Source organism: Heloderma suspectum, chromosome 2, assembly GCF_057233095.1.
Source record: "Heloderma suspectum isolate Gila_16-S chromosome 2, 16-S_ref, whole genome shotgun sequence".
Classification (NCBI taxonomy): Eukaryota; Metazoa; Chordata; class Lepidosauria; order Squamata; family Helodermatidae; genus Heloderma; species Heloderma suspectum.
Genome location: NC_139459.1, coordinates 315,351,027 through 315,368,761, shown reverse-complemented (window position 1 = coordinate 315,368,761; position 17,735 = coordinate 315,351,027). Strand labels below are relative to the sequence as shown.

Genomic DNA, 17,735 nt, shown 5'->3' with positions numbered 1-17,735 from the left:
CTCTTCCTGCCCCCTTGGCAGTGGAGACCATCGATGGGCGTCCTCTTTCTTCAGGCGCGGTGACCCGGATTACAGCTCTGCTTACTCTGTGTGCCCAGTCCCATGTTGAGCAGATTCAGTTTCACTTGGCCAAGGTTCCCCAATGCCCAATCGTGCTGGGTGTTTCCTGGCTCTCTAAGCATAATCCTCAGATTTCTTGGGAGCTTCAGCAAGTGGAGTTTGCATCTCCCTACTGCCGGGAGCATTGCCTCCCAACCGAGGTGCCAGTCCCAGCCCAGGCCTTAACCCTTTCCTCCCCCTCCTTGTCTGCTTCTGGCAGTTCTTCAGCTACCATGATCCTCCCAGAGAAGTATGCGGCTTTTTGGGATGTTTTCGACAAGAAGGAGGCCGACCAACTCCCCCTTTACCGCCCTTTTGACTGTGCCATTAACCTCATTCCTGGGGCAACAGAGCTTAGGCTACTCTGCTCTCTTTCCCCAGTGCTGTTCCTTGCTTAGTCGCTAGTGATTAGTATCTGAAAGAGTCATAAAGGAATAAAGCCTTGGAAAGAATCCTCGTCGTCTGTGTCCTGAGTTGGCTATTGGCTAGGGCGCTCCTGACAGAAGCCACACTTGAAATGTATCAGTTACAAAGGCTATGCACAATACACACATATCTTGTATTTGATTATCAGTACTGCAATATAAAACACCTTGTAAGGATCAGTTCTCATTAAGTAGACCTCTCATGTAAACTCTGCATTAAAAATGTAATTATTAGATTACTGCTGAAAGCCAACAGGGAGGGGAGAAGATTGTGACTCTGTCTTCTCTATACATCATTTATTTCCCCTGATTTATGTAAATCTAAGAAAGAATACGTAGATGATAGAATTGCTTTCTTCAGACTTGCATTGTCTGAGCCTCTTTAATAGCTGCCCATTTATTCCAAGCCTTACAGTGAGCATGCATTGAATTGGAAAATGTGGTAATCAGTCCAGGGAATTCTGTAGATAAAGATCTTATTAGGAGGAATATTAAGTAGTACTCATGCTTGACGTTCTACTGCTAGACAGTGGCCTGGCTCACAAAACGCTAACCTATGGAATGGGTTGTTGAATTCTGGGTTTTTCATGATGTATGAACATGGCCACACTAACAAACCATGATGTGTTAACCATGAACAACCCAGAAAGAGAACACATGCTTTGTTGTTGGGTTATGAACTCTGGGCTGTTTGAACCATGGGTTGTTGTTATATATGAATTCAGAACCATGGGTTCTTCATGAGCTGTTACAGAGGTAGTGGGCAAGAGCAGTAAAAAAAAAAACCCCTAGCCACGCTACATACCAGTACTACAGTGCTGCAAAGGCATTTGGGATACAGGATGAAAGGCATTTGGGAGGGGGTGGATGAAGAAGAAGGGAAACAAGCCACCCAGGGATTGAGAAAACAAACCACAGTTTGTTTGATCTTCTGCCAGGCAAACCCTGGGCAGAGCAAGAAACCATGGGTTAATAAACCATGGGTTCGCATTATGTGAAACCAGGCCAATATTATTTCTTCTACCTGCATCGTCATGCTATTGTTCTCTGTCTAATGCAACCACACACAGAGAGAGACATACACACAGAGAGAGCTTTTAAGAATATGTTCTTGACATGGGGTGGTGTGTGTGTGTGTGTGTGTGTTCGTTCACACTATATTCCAGACTGCAAATTCCTGTCTGCCATATACAGTTCTCCTTTTTCTCTCCCTTTAATAGAAACAGCTTGAAATAATAGCTAGCAGGACCAGACTTCAAAGTTGCAAATATGCGCTTGGGAACGGCATGAACCTATCAATTCTAGGATGGGAAAATAGGGTACTGTGGTTTTTTGTGAATTTAGTAACTTGCAGTAATAAGAATTCAGGTTGATTCCATCATGGAATAAGAAAACAACTGCTGGGTTGGTATTTAATGTTTAATATGTGACTGGCTTGCTTAAATATCTCTTGTAAAAGTCCTGTGTTCATGTAAGATAGAAGAATGGGAAGATCCTTTGGGATTCTTGGTTTCTAAATGCCTTTCTAAATGCCTGAATGTGACTTTCAAAATGTTTAGAATCCTTGAGTTGGAAGTAACTCTACAGATAATCTAATCCAACTGGATATTATAACCACAATCCAGCATGGAGGTATGCACATGTAAATGTATTAAAATCAATGGGACTTAAGTGTGCTTAGCTCTATGTTGTATTGTGATGTGCTATCAGCATGTCTTCAGGATTGTAACTTTTTTTTATATATGGTGAGCCTGAGGTGAATCAAGTAGGGGGTAAACTACTATTTTTCAGTAATTATTATGTTTTTATTGTAGTTTAATATATTGTTTTATTGTTTTAATGAATTTTGTTTCTGTAAGCTGCCTTGAGTGCTATTTTTTGGTAGAAAGGTTGGGTACAAATAAAATAAATCAATAAACCAGTCAATGAAATTCTTAAAAGTGATCCCATGAAGGAAATGCAAATGTGATTTTGTTGTTGTTGTTCAATTAGCCTCCCTCAATCTGAGGCAAGAGACAATGAAAGCAGTTGGCACTCCTAAATTAATTTAATTCTCTGATACGATATGGAGTGCAATTATTTTGGAATCACTCTTAAGGAGGGCCAAACTAGACATTACACAGAGCATAACATAAAAACATAAGAAGAGTCATGCTGGATCAGACCAGAGGTCCATCTAGTCCAGCATCGTGTTCACACAGTGGTCAACCAGGTGCCCACAGGAAACTTACAAGCAGGACACGAGTGCACCAGCACCCTCCTGCCCATGTTCCCCAGCAAACTGGTGTACACAGGCATACTGCCTCTGAAACTGGACGTAGCATATAGCCATCAGGACTAGCAGCCACTGATGGCCTTGTCCTTCATGAATTTGTCCAGTCTACTGATTGTTGTTGTTCAGTCGTTCAGCCGTGTCCGACTCTTCGTGACCCCATGGACCATAGCACGCCAGGCCTTCCTGTCCTGCACTCTCTCCCGGAGCGTGCTCAAGTTCATATTCATTGCATCGGTGATGCTATCTAGCCATCTCATCCTCTGCCGTCCCCTTCTCCTTTTGCCTTCGATCTTTCCCAGCATCAGGGTCTTTTCCAGAGAGTTTTCTCTTTGCATTAGGTGGCCAAAATATTTGAGCTTCAGCTTCAGTATCTGTCCTTCCAATGAGCAGTCAGGGTTGATTTCCTTTAGGATTGACTGATTTGACCTCCTTGCAGTCCAGGGGACTCGTAAGAGTCTTCTCCAGCACCACAGTTCGAAGGCATCAATTCTTCGGCGCTCAGCCTTCCTTATAGTCCAGCTCTCACAGCCATACATTACTACTGGGAAAACCATAGCTTTGATTATACGAACCTTTGTTGGCAAGGTGATGTCTCTGCTTCTTACTATGCTGTCTAGGTTTGCCATAGCTTTCCTCTCAAGGAGCAAGCGTCTTTTAATTTCATGGCTACAGTCACCATCTGCGGTGATCTTGGAGCCCAAGAAAGTAAAATCTGTCACTGCTTCCATTTCTTCCCCTTCTATATGCCAGGAAGTGAATAAGCAAATAGTGTTGCCCTTATTTTTGCCGTAGTCTAAGTAATCTTTACGTAGACTACAGCGACCAAATAAGGAACGCGAATGGCGGCTCCCTATGGGGGCCGCCATTAGCCGTACGCGCTTTTTTTTTTTTTTTAAGTCACCCATGATAGGCTACGTGACGATTTACGTAGCCTATCACGGCTGACTTTGCAAATCTAGCCGTGATAGGCTACGTTAATCGTCACGTAGCCTATCACGGGGGCGTTTTTTGTTTTTTTTTTACTTTTATTGGAATGGCGGCGGCGGCAGCCGGTCAAAAGACCGGCTGCTGCCTCTGCCCCTGTCGAAGACCTGCCGAACCGCTGCCGGGACCCGCCGCCGGGAGGGACATTCGGGAAAGGTAAGTCCCATCCCGGCGGGGGGGCGGAGAATTTCTCCCCGAAACTACTTCGGGGGGCCGAATACGTTGGCACTCGGCCCCCCGAAGTTTCGGGGAGAAATTCTCCCCCATCCCTACAAGTAGCTCACTGTTCTTTTAACTGTTGATTGCTCTGTTCTTCTAACGCTGCTTCTGATTGGCTCCAGCCAATTTCACAAGATGGGAAATCTAATATAGGAACCCAAAAATAAGTTTGCACATATACATGAAGTGTGATCTGTGACTTAGCTTCAATGTTTTGTTCATGGTAATGGCTTGTAGCCCAAGCTGGTATCTCCTGTACCTGGGTCAAAGGTCCCCTTTTCTCTCCCCATGTGTGCTGCTGTGCTTCTCTTGTATCCAGGACTATGTGTAGACCATACACACAACTGCTTGACAGCTGAATGTCTGAAAACCTTTTTTTAATGTCTACTTTCATGCTTATAGCAAAATGTACATGCATTAACTAAGTTTTGAAAGCTATGCTTGAACTATCTTAAGCATAGTTTTCACTTGAGTTCTTGGATCATATTGTACATCTCTATCTTCCAGTCTTTCCTAACCAGCCAGCTTAAACAAGACTCAGAAAAATGGTCAGGACTGGCTTTTTGACACACTCTGGCAACCTGAGACAGGATACAAATAACAGTGAAACTCTTTATTTCAGCAGACCAGGTTACACAGACCAGCTTTCCAGAGTTTGCAGCTGGGTATAAATGCTGGGTACAGCATTTATAGACCCCAGTAAATCATATACCCTAGGCAGAGGCTATCAGCACATTGCTTTGTTCAGGAGAAAGTTCTAAGGCTAGAATCCACACAGAGTCAGAGTTCAAGTCCAGCAATAGATTTCAAGTCAGGCTCTCAATGGTACAGGATTCAAGGCATACAAAGGTACAGAATTCATGAAAAGTCCAGGCAAGAAAGTATTTCAGGTAATTAAGATATTGTTCCCAGCGAAGGCTCTTTGGTCTCTGGTTAAATACAGGGCAGGGGCTGCTAGAGCTCCCTTTCTGATGATCTGTCCTGATGGGGGAATCTGGCCTACAAGTGAGCACTACATCTAAGAGGGCGTTTCTGTTCTGCCCTCTTTAGTTGACACCTTAACCTGGGAGATACCCCCGAAGCCCTCTCCCCTGTGGAATCTTCCTCCAGCTCAGCTCTCACAATCCCCAGCTGTAAAACAGAGGCCTCACTGAAGGCCGAATCTTGCAGCAATGGTTGATAGGGAGTATCATGCTCCCTCGGCCTGCAATCAGATGGGGAGCTGGGCAGAACTGAGCTCCGAGTTTCCTATGACTGGAGTGGGTTTTAAATCATCCTGCTCTAACTCTGAATCAGACTGCCTTGGGCTAGGCCCAACAAAAATGGACAATAGGCCAATCTCCAGGGAGGTAATATAAATGTGATCTTTGGAAGAGAAAGCCGATTCACCTCTAAAACCTGTACAAACTTAAATGTGTGCTGGTCTTGGAAATACTTTGGGCCTCTGATTCTCCAGATTTGTGCATCAATAAATTCCTGGGAATGCCACTTACTTATTGCTAACAGTGAAAGAGTACATTACACCCCAGGCAGAAATGAAGATGCTTTATGGCTGGCATGTTGATTACAATTTCCAGGACTAAAATAACCAACCTGAAGCGTACCTTGAATTGTAGTCATAGCTGTCAATCTTTGCAAATCGTTTTGATGTAAATTCAAAACATCAGTATTGTGGGAAAATACACCTTGAAGCCTTAACCCCTGTTGCATTTCCTACTTCCCTTAGTCTTTTTTGTTCAATTTACGGAACTATAAAAACACAGGCAGAGTGGACAATGAAATGTCTGATCTATTTTACTATTATCTATCTGATTTCTCTCCTGCTCTTTGATCTAGAAGGATCCCAAGGCAGCTTACATAAAATAAAGTGAACATTAAGACTGCTTCCAATGCCAGCACCAGGTTTTTGAGGACCCTTGTGCAAGGAACCCTCAATGGGCCCCTCCTTCAGTGAGTCTAACTTCCACCACCGTTGTCACTAGCTGCTCTTTCTCTTCATCCTCTTTCTCAGTGTTGCTATCACTTGCATGCTTGACAGGCAGAGAGCCAGTGAGCAAGTAGGCAGGGGCATCTATTGCTGTGTCTTCTCTCTGCCTCCATTGTTTGGACCAGATGAACAAGCAGATTGCAATGAAGAGGGAGCAGGCCCAGGGAAGTCTTGTCAGTGGACCCCTGCTGGGAGGCAGGCACCTGGCAGATGGCTGACCATGCTTTCCCTCGACGTCAGCCCTGGCTGTTTTTATCCCATCAGACACACAAAAAATTGTTCTGCAGTAACATCTCCCCCCACCCCGCCATTAAACATCAATTTCTCATTAAGTTGTTGTGGCTGCTGTTCACCTTTCATCACATGCCATTCATTCAGCTACTGGCCATTGGGTAGTGGGAATGTATGAGAAACTAGTTTCAGTTCATCTTTGATCAGGATTTCCCCAGTTCACACCTTCTAGACCGAACACAGACTCGGACGCAATCTACAGTCGAAGTCCGTACATGTCTGAGGCTGCACTGTGATTTATGGACCCAAAAAATGTGTTTGATAGCATGCGTACTTTTGAAGAAATGCACACAAATTTGCTTTAATCAGTGGGAGAAGAATGCATACCTTTCAAAGAAGATCACAATTGATGTGTACATTTGGAAAAATACTCATGAAAATATGCATGGATTTTCATGTGAAAAGAAAAAAAACCCAGCTCGCAATCTGATATGGACTCAAGTCGGAACAAACTTCTAGATGGACTTCAGAGAACTTCAGCAAGCTCGGATTTTTCTGATTTGCACATCCCTATTGGGTAATCAGTTGCTTGGTTGCATCCTCCTTACAGCACCCCCCTCCCCCAAGACTCAAGTCTTTTCATTGTCCAAGGGCAGAGAGGGAGGGTCAGATTAGTTGCTGAGAGATGGCAATTGGATTGCAGTGGATCTTGGCATCTTGCTGACTGAAAGACACATTTGGATGATACTAATTATCTGGACCCATTTCCATTGGATGCTCTATGTCTTGGGATACCATTGAAGAGAGCATTGGCAAGCTTCAGTTGCTGCAAAATGTGCTTGCTAAGCTGCTAACTGGTGCACAGTATCAAGATCATCTCACTCCCATATCAGAAGATCTGCACTGGTTGCCAGTTGTTTTCTGGGCTCAGTGTGAGGTGTTGGTTTTAACCTTTAAAGCTCTAAAAAGCTTAGGGCTTGGCTATCTAAGGGACTACCTGTCTTGCCATGAACTTGCCCGAGTATTAAGATCTTCAGGGGAGGCTCTTCTGACGATACACCACTTGTAGAGATCTGTTTGACAGGCACACATGAAAGGCACTCTCCTGTGTTGCTCCCAAATTGTGGAATGCCCTCCCCTCAGAGCTACAAGCAGTCCCCATTCTATCTGCTTTTAGAAAAGATGTCAAGACACATTTCTTTAAGTTGTTCTTTTCAATTGGTTCAGTATTTTTTTTAATAATTGCCTATTGTGTTCAGTGTTTTCTTGTTTAATGGTTTTATTATTTTTGGTTAATATGCACTGCCTTTGGCTCTGGCAGAAAGCCAGCATAAAACCACCAAAAAGAAATAATTAAATAAATACTAATGAAGACTTCATGGTCGAATTATACTCTCAATCAAAGTTAGGCACGCTTAAACTTACTGATGTCCGTGGGTTTAAGCATTTATGGCCTATATGTTTTAACCCCATCTCAGAAACATCTGTGTACTAGAAGCTATTGGTTTGTTATGGTTATGGCTGGAGATCTGGTAGCTGCATTCTGATAATTCTGCAGATTATGCGTTAGTGCTCAAAATTAAACTTATTTATGCACTTAATTCTTCAGGCTGTAGTGTATCATAGAATCATAGAATAGTAGGGTTGGAAGGGGCCTATAAGACCATCGAGTCCAACCCCCTGCTCAATGCAGGAGTCCAATTCAGAGCATCCCTGACAGATGGCTGTCTGGCTTCATCTTGAATGCCTCCAGTGTGGGAGAGCCCACCACCTCCCTAGGTCATTGGCTCCATTGTTGTATTGCTCTAACAGTCAGGAAGTTTTTCCTGATGTTTAGCCAGAATCTGGCTTCCTGTAACTTGAGCCCATTATTCCGTGTCCTGCACTCTGGGATGTTCGAGAAAAGATCCTGGCCTTCCTCTCTGTGACAACATTTCAAGTACTTGAAGAGCGCTATCCTATCTCCCTTCAGTCTTCTCTTCTCAAAGCTAAACATGCCCAGTTCTTTCAGTCTCTCTTTATAGGGCTTTGTTTCCAGTCCCCTGATCATCTTCGTTGCCCTCCTCTGAACCCTCTCCAGTTTGTCTGCATCCTTCTTCAAGTGTGGTGCTCAGAACTGGACACAGTACTCCAGATGAGAACTAACCAGTGCTGAGTAGAGGGGAACTAGTACATCATATGATTTGGAAGCTATACTTCTATGAATGCAGCCCAAAATAGCATTTGGTTTTTTTGCAGCCACATCACATTGTTGGCTCATATTCTGCTTGTGATCGACAACAATTCCAAGATCCTTCTCGCTTGTAGTATTGTCGAGCCAAGTAACCCTCATCTTGTAACTGTGCATTTGGTTTCTTTTTCTTGGGTGCAGAACTTGGCATTTATTCCTTTTAAATTTTGTTCTGCATAATTCTGCAGATTATCCATTAGTGCTCAAAATTAAACTTATTTATGCACTTAATTCTTCAGACTGTAGTGTAACCAAAGGCTTCCCCAATTCCCTGTTCTCATTTTGCTTGAACTCTTTCTGACATGAGTTTAGGGTAGTAACTGTGTGGCTGAGTTGAGTTGTGCATGCGTAAATGTCTGTCTCTTGGAATGATAGGATCCTGGTAACTTATTTAACCCTAGGGCCTGTCTGTTATTGATATTCTTTTGCTGAAGTATTCAGAGCAAAGTAGCATAATAGGCAGGGTTAGGCCAATTTGTTCTCTTCGGTAACCTCGTGTTCGGTACTCGTGAGAAGTCTTGAAGTAAGTTTTTCCCCTTAATTTAATGCCATCCAACTCCTTTAATCGTATACTAAAAGAATGGTAGAATGTAAATACCTTATGCAGCCATATATAACACTGCATTATCTATTGCATTACACAACAACAGCGTAAAGTTTTATTTCTGCATAATTGCAAAGAGGCACTTGGAACAGCTGCTCTATTTTTTGCATTTCTGGTGGCTAGAAGTTCTAATGGTTACTTGGAGCACTCAGTTTTGAAAGAGCTTGATTTAATTTTTGCATTATCAGTTGCTTAGCAACTGATGAGAGAAAAATTAGGTGCACTGAATTCTGAAACAGAATCTCTCTTTCTCTTCTCTTAACACACACACACCCCCGGCAGTCATATCCAATTGTAGTTTCTCAAGTTGTTAGTGTAAATAGCATCTTGAACTTGGTAAAACACATATTTCAAGCCATCATCTCTGCTGAAACTTCACATGCATGGATGTCTTTGCTTCATGCCACAATGACAGTATCAAGTGATGATCAGCAACTGGCAGCCTTCCATCCACAAGCAACCCATAGAAGTCACCATCTGCTTTGCCACTTATCTGTATTCTTCTCTTCTCCATGTTGCCAAGCCGCATGAATGGTTAAATGCTGTGAACCAGCCCTTGTAATAAAAAAGCAGAGTAAAGGAAAAACTGTAGGGTTTTTAATAGGTGTCTACTAGACTGGACTACAGTTGTTGTTTTTCTCTTCCAACCTGAAAAGCATGCCAGAGTGGGTGCTTTAAATCCTAGTCTCCTGTGTGGAGATTGATAGTGCTGCTGTGAAAGAAGGCAATGTTTAAACAGTTTGCACACATTAATACTTGTGTGAGGGGGAGTGAGAGGCACACACTTTCTACGGTAGAATATAAGCTGGTTATAAGTGAAGCTCACAGCTTGTGCAGAGGTCACTGAACAAAACAAAGATCTCCTATTTCAACCCATTGAGTTTTCTCTTTCGGCATGACAGGGTTTAACCAATAACTGTTAGCTCTGTTTATGGTGTTTCTATGCCTCTTTAATACATTGCTTATGTACCATTATTCTAGTGCTTGAAAAGGCTAGTCATACCCTTAGCTAGATTTTATTTGTGTTAGCCATAAGCCAAGCAACAAGATAATGTCAGACCAAAGGGAACCTACTTCAACAATAAATAAATCCAAGCTATCATGGAACAAAAGTATAAGCAGCAACTTGAAAATGTATACAGCCATTCACTCATAAGTGAGGAACTTTTTTTTTTTTTTTTAAGGATCTTGCATCTTGACTGCATTCAAGTCTTAAGGCATTGTTTCACAGCTATCAAGGTAAAAGTTTCCAAAGCTTAAGCCATGTCATTGTTTTCAATGACCAGGAGAAATTCTAATGTTCTCAATCTTTCCATAGCTCAAGTATTTGTTACATTTTTTCTGACATACCACAGTAGAACTTTTAGTGGGAAATCCATTTTGACGGCACCCCAAAAGTGCCATAAGTAAATGGCCATATTTCTATATTTTCCATCCAAGGGCCAAAGCGGATAGTACATTAAAGATTTTTTTAAAATTGTAAGATATCTACCTTTGGCTCCCCTTACACAACAAATGCTCATTATTATTCTCTAGTTCTTATCTTAGTTGTATATCATACATTGAGTTCATAGATATCATCTCACTTCTCTCCTAATTTTAACAACAACAACAAAAGAGAATTAACCATCTCAAAGTTCAAAATCCACATATATAGATGTCATTTTTCTCTATTTCTTGTACAAATTCTATAAAAGGTTTCCAATCTAACATAAATTTAGTTGTTGACCCTTCTTTAATTTTAATAGTAAGTTTTGCCATCTCTGCCAGTTCCATCATTTTCGTGATGCACTCGCTCACAGTTGGTATTGTTTCATTCTTGCACTTTTGTGCATACAATAACCTTGCAGCCTTTATCATGTAGAGAAAGAGGGTTCCCCCCTTCTCTTTTACGTGTTTATCTGTTAGTCCCAATAAAAAAGTTTCTGGCTTTAATTCTATAGTAGTCTTTAATATTCTTTGAGCTAAAGACTGTATTCATTTCCAAAATGTTTTAGCTTTTTTACAAGTCCACCATAAATGATAAAACGTTCCCTCTTGATCTTCACATTTCCAACATTTTCCAGAAACACCTTTATACATTTTAGACAATTTAAACGGTGACATATACCAACTATACATCATCTTATAAAAATTCTCGTTAAGACTTATATATAAAGTAAATTTTAAATCTTTCCCCCACATACTTTCCCACTTTTCCATTGATATATTATGACCAACATTTTGTGCCCATTTTATCATACAATCTTTTACTTGTTCATCCTCTGTCTCATACCTTAACAGTTTATACAGTTTAGTAATAACATGCTCATAATTTGAAATAAGAGATATTTTAGTGTATGTGTATGCGTGTTTATGTTGTTGTTGTGTTTGTTTTCCTTTTTTAAAAATGAAAATAAAAATTATATCAAAAAGATTTTTTAAAATTCTAGTATAAGCGCAGGGCCCTGTTTGGATTGCGACCCCAGCATGGGGGGGTAAGAGGGCTTTAACACCCCCTCACATACACCTTGATACGGGAATGATCCCCATGCCTGTAATTTATGGTGATTCATTTGCTTTAATAGATCTCTGTTTGGTACTATAAATTCCAGGTAGAGGGCCCGTGATCCAGATTTGGACCACAGTGCGGGGAGGGTTAAAGCACCCTACCCCTATGCTAGGGTCCTAATCTGGATTGAGCCCCCTGCACTTACACTAGAGTAAAAAAAAAACATAGCTGCTTACTACATCTTTAATGTAATGTCTGTGTCGGCCCTAAGATTGCAGAGGACAGTCTTTAGAATGAATTTGGAAAGTCCTATTAAATTATCTTTCAGACAATGATGGAATTTGATTGCCACATACCAGGTTACTGTTTAACTCCTACTAATAAAAGATAAAACTTTTTGTACAAAAGTTGCCTCTGAAGTACTGTTGGAACCACTATGTAGTGGTCAACAGTTGCACATTGACAATTGGACCTTTAATTCTGAAAAGATCCCATATTAGTTGTGCTGTCAAAGCCCTGTATCTCTGTGTCATATAGGAGTTGAGCATACCTTTGACTCTAGATTCTAGATTGTTTTTACCAAGCCAAATTGGAGGGAGCAATCCTATGGCCCCTAGACAGAGTCGGGAGTGGGGGATATAGGATCATACGGATTCCTGGATCCAAGGTTGGAGACACTGAATCCATGCTCCCTGCCTTCTCCCCCTCACAGCCAGCACAGAGAGAACAGCACCAGTTGCCTCTCTGAGGTCGCAAAGGGGAGGGGGTAAAGTTGGTGTGCTGGAGGGGAGGGGACTGGGGAACCTGGGATATGACATATCCAGAGGCTTCCCCAGCCTCCTCCTTCCCTCCTGCTCCAATGTGCTCCAGCTAGATGATCAAAAAAGCCCATCTAGCCAAAATGCACAGGGGGAGGAGCGTGGAGGCAAAGATCACCTCTGCCACTCCTCCCGCTCTTTATAGGATGCCTGTAAGCCTCCGCCATAGGTTGTTGTTGTTCAGTCATTCAGTCGTGTCTGACTTCGTGACCCCATGGACCATAGCACACCAGGCCTTCCTGTCCTGCGCTCTCTCCCAGAGTGTGCCCTAGTCCATATTCATTGCATCAATGATGCTATCTAGCCATCTTATCCTCTGCCATCCCCTTCTCCTTTTGCCTCCAATCTTTCCCAGCATCAGGGTCTTTTCCAGAGAGTTTTCTCTTCGCATTAGGTGGCCAAAGTATTTGAGCTTCAGCTTCAATATCTGTCCTTCCAATGAGCACTCAGGGTTGATTTCCTTTAGGATTGACTGATTTGACCTCCTTGCAGTCCAGGGGACTCGTAAGAGTCTTCTCCAGCACTACAGTTCGAAAGCATCAATTCTTCGGCGCTCAGCCTTCCTTATAGTCCAGCTCTCACAGCCATACGTTGCTACTGAGAAAACCATAGCTTTGATTATATGAACCTTTGTTGGCAAGGTGATGTCCCTGCTTCTTACTATGCTGTCTAGGTTTGCCATAGCTTTCCTCCCAAGGAGCAAGCGTCTTTTAATGTCATGGCTACAGTCACCGTCTGCGGTGATCTCGGAGCCCAAGAAAGTAAAATCTGTCACTGCTTCCATTTCTTCCCCTTCTATATGCCAGGAAGTGATGGGGCCAGATGCCATGATCTTCGTTTTTTTAATGTTGAGTTTCAAACCAGCTTTTGCACTCTCCTCTTTCACCCTCAACAAGAGGCTCTTTAGATCCTCTTCGCTTTCTGCCATTAGGGTAGTATCATCTGCGTATCTGAGGTTGTTGATAATTCTCCTGGCAGTCTTAATTCCGACCTGTGATTCATCCAACCTGGTGTTTCTCATGATGTACTCTGCATATAAGTTAAATAAGCAGGGCGACAATATACAGCCTTGTCGTACTCTTTTCCCAATTTTGAACCAATCGGTTATTCCATGTCCGGTTCTTACTGTTGCTTCTTGACCCTCGTACAGGTTTCTCAGGAGAAAAATAAGGTGGTCGGGCACTCCCATCTCTTTAAGAATTGGCCAGAGTTTGTTGTGATCCACACCATCAAAGGCTTTAGCATAGTCAATGAAGCAGAAATAGACATTTTTCTGGAACTCTGTTGCTTTCTTCATGATCCAGCAAATGTTGGCAATTTGATCTCTAGTTCCTCTGCCTCTTCGAAACCCAGCTTGTACTTCTGGTAGTTCTTGGTTCGCATACTGCTGAAGCCTAGCTTGTAGGATTTTGAGCATAACCTTGCTGGCATGTGAAATGAGCGCAATTGTGCGGTAGTTTGAACACCCTTTGGCATTGCCCTTCTTTGGAATTGGAATGTAAACTGACCTTTTCCCGTCTTGTGGCCATTGTTGAGTGTTCCAAATTTGTTGGCCTATCGAGTGCAGCACTTTAACAGCATCATCTTTTAGGATCTTAAATAGCTCAGCTGGAATACTGTCATCTCCGCTAGCTTTGTTGTTACTAATGCTTGCTAAGGCCCACTTGACTTCACTCTCTAGGATGTTCGGCTCAAGTTCAGTGACCGTACTATCATAGCTATCAGGGACATTACGATCTTTCCTGTATAGTTCTTCTGTGTATTCTTTCCACCTCTTCTTAATCTCCTCTGCTTCTGTTAGGTCTCTGCCTTCTTTGTCCTTTATCATGCCCGTCTTTGCACAAAACGTTCCCTTGAGATCTCTGATTTTCTTGAAGAGATCTCTAGTCTTTCCCATTTCTCCCTTGCTTTTCGCTTCCCTTCTTTCCTCAGCTACTTGTAAAGCCTCATCAGTCAGCCACTTTGCTTTCTTGCATTTCTTTTTCTTTGTTACGGACCTCCATCCATAGTTCCTCAGGCACTCTGTCCATCAGGTCTAATCCCTGAAATCTGTTCGTCACCTCCACTGTATATTCATAAGGGATATGATTTAGGTCATACCTCAATGGTTTAGTGGTTTTCCCTACGTTCTTCAATTTAAGCCGAAATTTTGCAAGCAGCAGCTCATGATCTGAGCCACAGTCAGCTCCAGGTCTTGTTTTTACTGACTGTATAGAGCTTCTTCTTTGGCTGCAAAGTACATAATCTCATTTTAGTATTGACCATCTGTTGATGTCCATGTGTAGAGTCGCCTCTTGTGCTGTTGGAAAAGAGTGTTTGCTATGATCAGCATGTTCTCTTGGCAAAACTCTGTTAGCTTTTGTCCTGCTTCATTTTGTACACCAGGGCCATGCTTGCCTGTTATCCCGGGGATTTCTTGACTTCCTACTTTATCATTCCAATCCCCTATGATGAGGAGGACACCTTTTTTTGGTGTTAGTTCTAGGAGGTGTTGTAGGTCTTCATAGAACCAATCAACCTCAGCTTCTTCGGCCTCAGTGGTTGGGGCATAGACTTGAATTACTGTGATGTTGAATGGTTTGCCTTGGATTCGTACTGAGATCAATATATTGATTTTGAGATTGTACCCCAGTACTGCTTTTCCCACCCTTTTGTTGACTATGAGTGCTACTCCATTTCTTCTAAGGCATTCTTGCCCACGGTAGTAGATATGATGGTCACCTGAATTAAATTCACCCATGCTTGTCCATTTTAGTTCGCTGATTCCCAAGATGTCGATGTTCAATCTTGCCATCTCATGTTTGACCACCTCCAGCTTACCTTGATTCATTGATCTTACATTCCAGGTTCCTAAACAATATTGTTCTTTACAGCATCGGACTTTCTTTTCACCACCAGACACATCCACAGCTGAGTGTCCTTTCGGCTTTGGCCCAGCCGCTTCACTCTTTGCGGCGCTACTTGGAAATACCCTCTGCTCTTCCCCAGTAGTATATTGGACACCTTCTGACCTGAGGGGCTCATCTTCCGGTGTCATCTCTTCTAGCCTTGTGATACGTTCCATGGGGTTTTCTTGGCAAGAATACTGGAGTGGGTTGCCATTTCCTTCTCCAGTGGACCACATTTTGTCAGAACTCTCCACCATGACCTGTCCGTCTTGGGTGGCCCTGCACGGCATAGCTTATGGCTTCACTGAGTTACGCAAGCCCCTTCACAACAAGGCAGTGATCCATGAAGGGGCTCCGCCGTAGGATTGTGCCCTAAATGTTTTTTCTGTGTAATAGAATTAGAAACAATTAAACCTGGACAGCAATACACACGCATGCACATGCTTGATTTTTATAGTCAAATGTCACCACTTGGTAGTGTTTATCAGTCAAAAATTGCCCATGGCAGCTTGCAAACAGTAAAACCTTCACTGGATATAGCATTGTCTCCCAATCACCTCTCTGCCTCTCTCTCTCCCTCTCTCGCTCTCTTTTCAGTTGCTGCTCATTCTCAGCAGGGGCTCTCAAGCTTTGCCTTGTTTGCTTTAGTGGTGGGTAGGCTATTGTTACCTGGACTACTGGAGGAGGCTTGTTTGGGGAGGTTGGGAGACCTGCTGCACATCAGCTGCAAGGTGGCTGGTGGTAGGGAGAGGATAATGCAGGAGCAATCAGCTGATTAGCTATGGTAGGGGACAAGCCTAAGAGGCACAGAGCAATGTAACTGGCTGGCTGCAGGTGTGCACTGCACAGGCACTAGAGATTTAGAGGAAATTGAATGCAGAGGCAGGAGAGTGCACAGTGTGGACCTGGGCTGGGCAATTTTACAGCAGTGAGTAGAGCACTCTTTCAGTGAGAAGGAAGAGATCCATCCCAATCAAAGGACATTTCTACATCAAGTTTTTATTGTGCGCTTGTGATTGCTCACTCACAGTAGTTTGTGGGTCTTTTAGATGGCGTCGTCATCCTCTAAAGCATCTCCCGCTCTTTGCAACCATTATCACGGTTTTTTTCATAATGAGAAACGTCTAGATTTTCTCTCAATCCTGCCATAGAAGTCTTGTGTAAATGTGCAATTCTGCTATACCACAGTGCAATCTAGTGGTTGTAAGGAAATGTATAGAAAGGCAGAGAAAAAAAATCCTGGAAAAAGTCACATGTAAAGGAGCCGATCTTAATCCAGCACAGAATCAGGAAGCAGAAGCTCCAGTAAAGGTGTGGAATAAAAGCGTCATGTAGAAATGTCCAAAGGACCAAGTGAACCTATCAGAGTTTGACTTGGTGACTGATTTGAGACCTTCCTTGGATGAGAGGGAGGAGGAGGAGAGGCTCCAAAAGGCATCTAGCAGAATCAAGTCCACCCCCCAATGGCTCAGAAAAGGCCCCCCAAGTGGCCTTGGTGGCAGTGCCTGGAGCCAAAGTGACTCATCTGAATAATAGTTAAGATTGTTGGGATATAGCATAATAACTCCTTGTCATTGTCATCAGGTAAAATGTATACCTTTCTTTTGCCAAAGGCAGGCGAGGAGAGCTTGGCTTCATTGAACAATCTTTTAAAATTTGAAACCGATAATTCATGCTGTGGCTTGTTTTCCTACAGTTTCCTTCAAAACATCTTCCTAAATTTTAAAATGAGTGTACAATATTAAAAGTAGTAGCACATATAAGCTTGGCTAAAACAATCTCATTGTTATGTCTCTTCGTAGATTGCCTCTTTAAATTATGCCCTATGAATCGTTATTCTGCACAGAAGCAGTTTTGGAAAGCTGCTAAACCAGGAGCCAACAGCACAACCGATGCAGTGTTGCTCAACAAATTACATGTGAGTATGAGCACTGAGTTTGAGCTTTATTTTATGGTATTTCCCGAATTACATAGCTTCATGGTTGGCTACATGTGGAGCGTATGTGTGTGGTGTTTTAAGAGCAGTAGGTGGTTGAAGTTTGACATGGCTTCTACGCTGTCTGTGAGTTCATTGGATTGGATCCAGACGTAGGCACATGCAATGGGGATGGCAGAAGTAAACTTCCTCCCCACCCCCCATGGCATCCCCCCATGTCCCCTGAAAATCCGACACACTAGGTCAGGGGACCCTGCTGAATGGGGTGAGTTGTGTTGCGGGCAGGGAGGGGGGATCCTCAGAAATCAGTTGAGGTACCTTCTGTGAGCAGAGCCCTTCCATCTGTAGAAGGCAGATCCTGGATACAACACAGTGTGTGAGTTTGGGTGGTGTTGCTCAATCTCAATGTCTTTGTAAAAAGGGGAATAATAATAAATCAAAACTCAGCAAAGATTGCAAAGCATTTTAAAATTTTGCAAAGTGCTAGTGTGGTGGTAGTAAAAATATTAATACTGCCAAGGTTGTCACACAGAGATCCCTTACATTTC

General features: G+C 42.8%; 1 protein-coding gene across 12 annotated transcripts in view; it reads left to right on the top strand.

Moving 5' to 3' along the window:
* The window catches only part of ITPR1 (inositol 1,4,5-trisphosphate receptor type 1), a 377,196-nt gene that overhangs the window by 108,351 nt on the left and 251,110 nt on the right, over positions 1-17,735 (top strand). For 10 of the 12 annotated variants that reach the window (XR_014788558.1, XM_084840316.1, XM_084840314.1 and 7 more), the window contains one exon: positions 17,054-17,169. The exons of the other annotated variants lie outside the window; for them this stretch is intronic. Coding sequence is in view for 9 of the 10 variants with exons in the window: in XM_084840316.1 (XP_084696442.1) it covers positions 17,054-17,169 (116 nt within the window). In the remaining variant the exon portion in view is untranslated. The remainder of the gene's footprint in view (positions 1-17,053; positions 17,170-17,735) is intronic. 12 annotated transcript variants of the gene reach the window in all.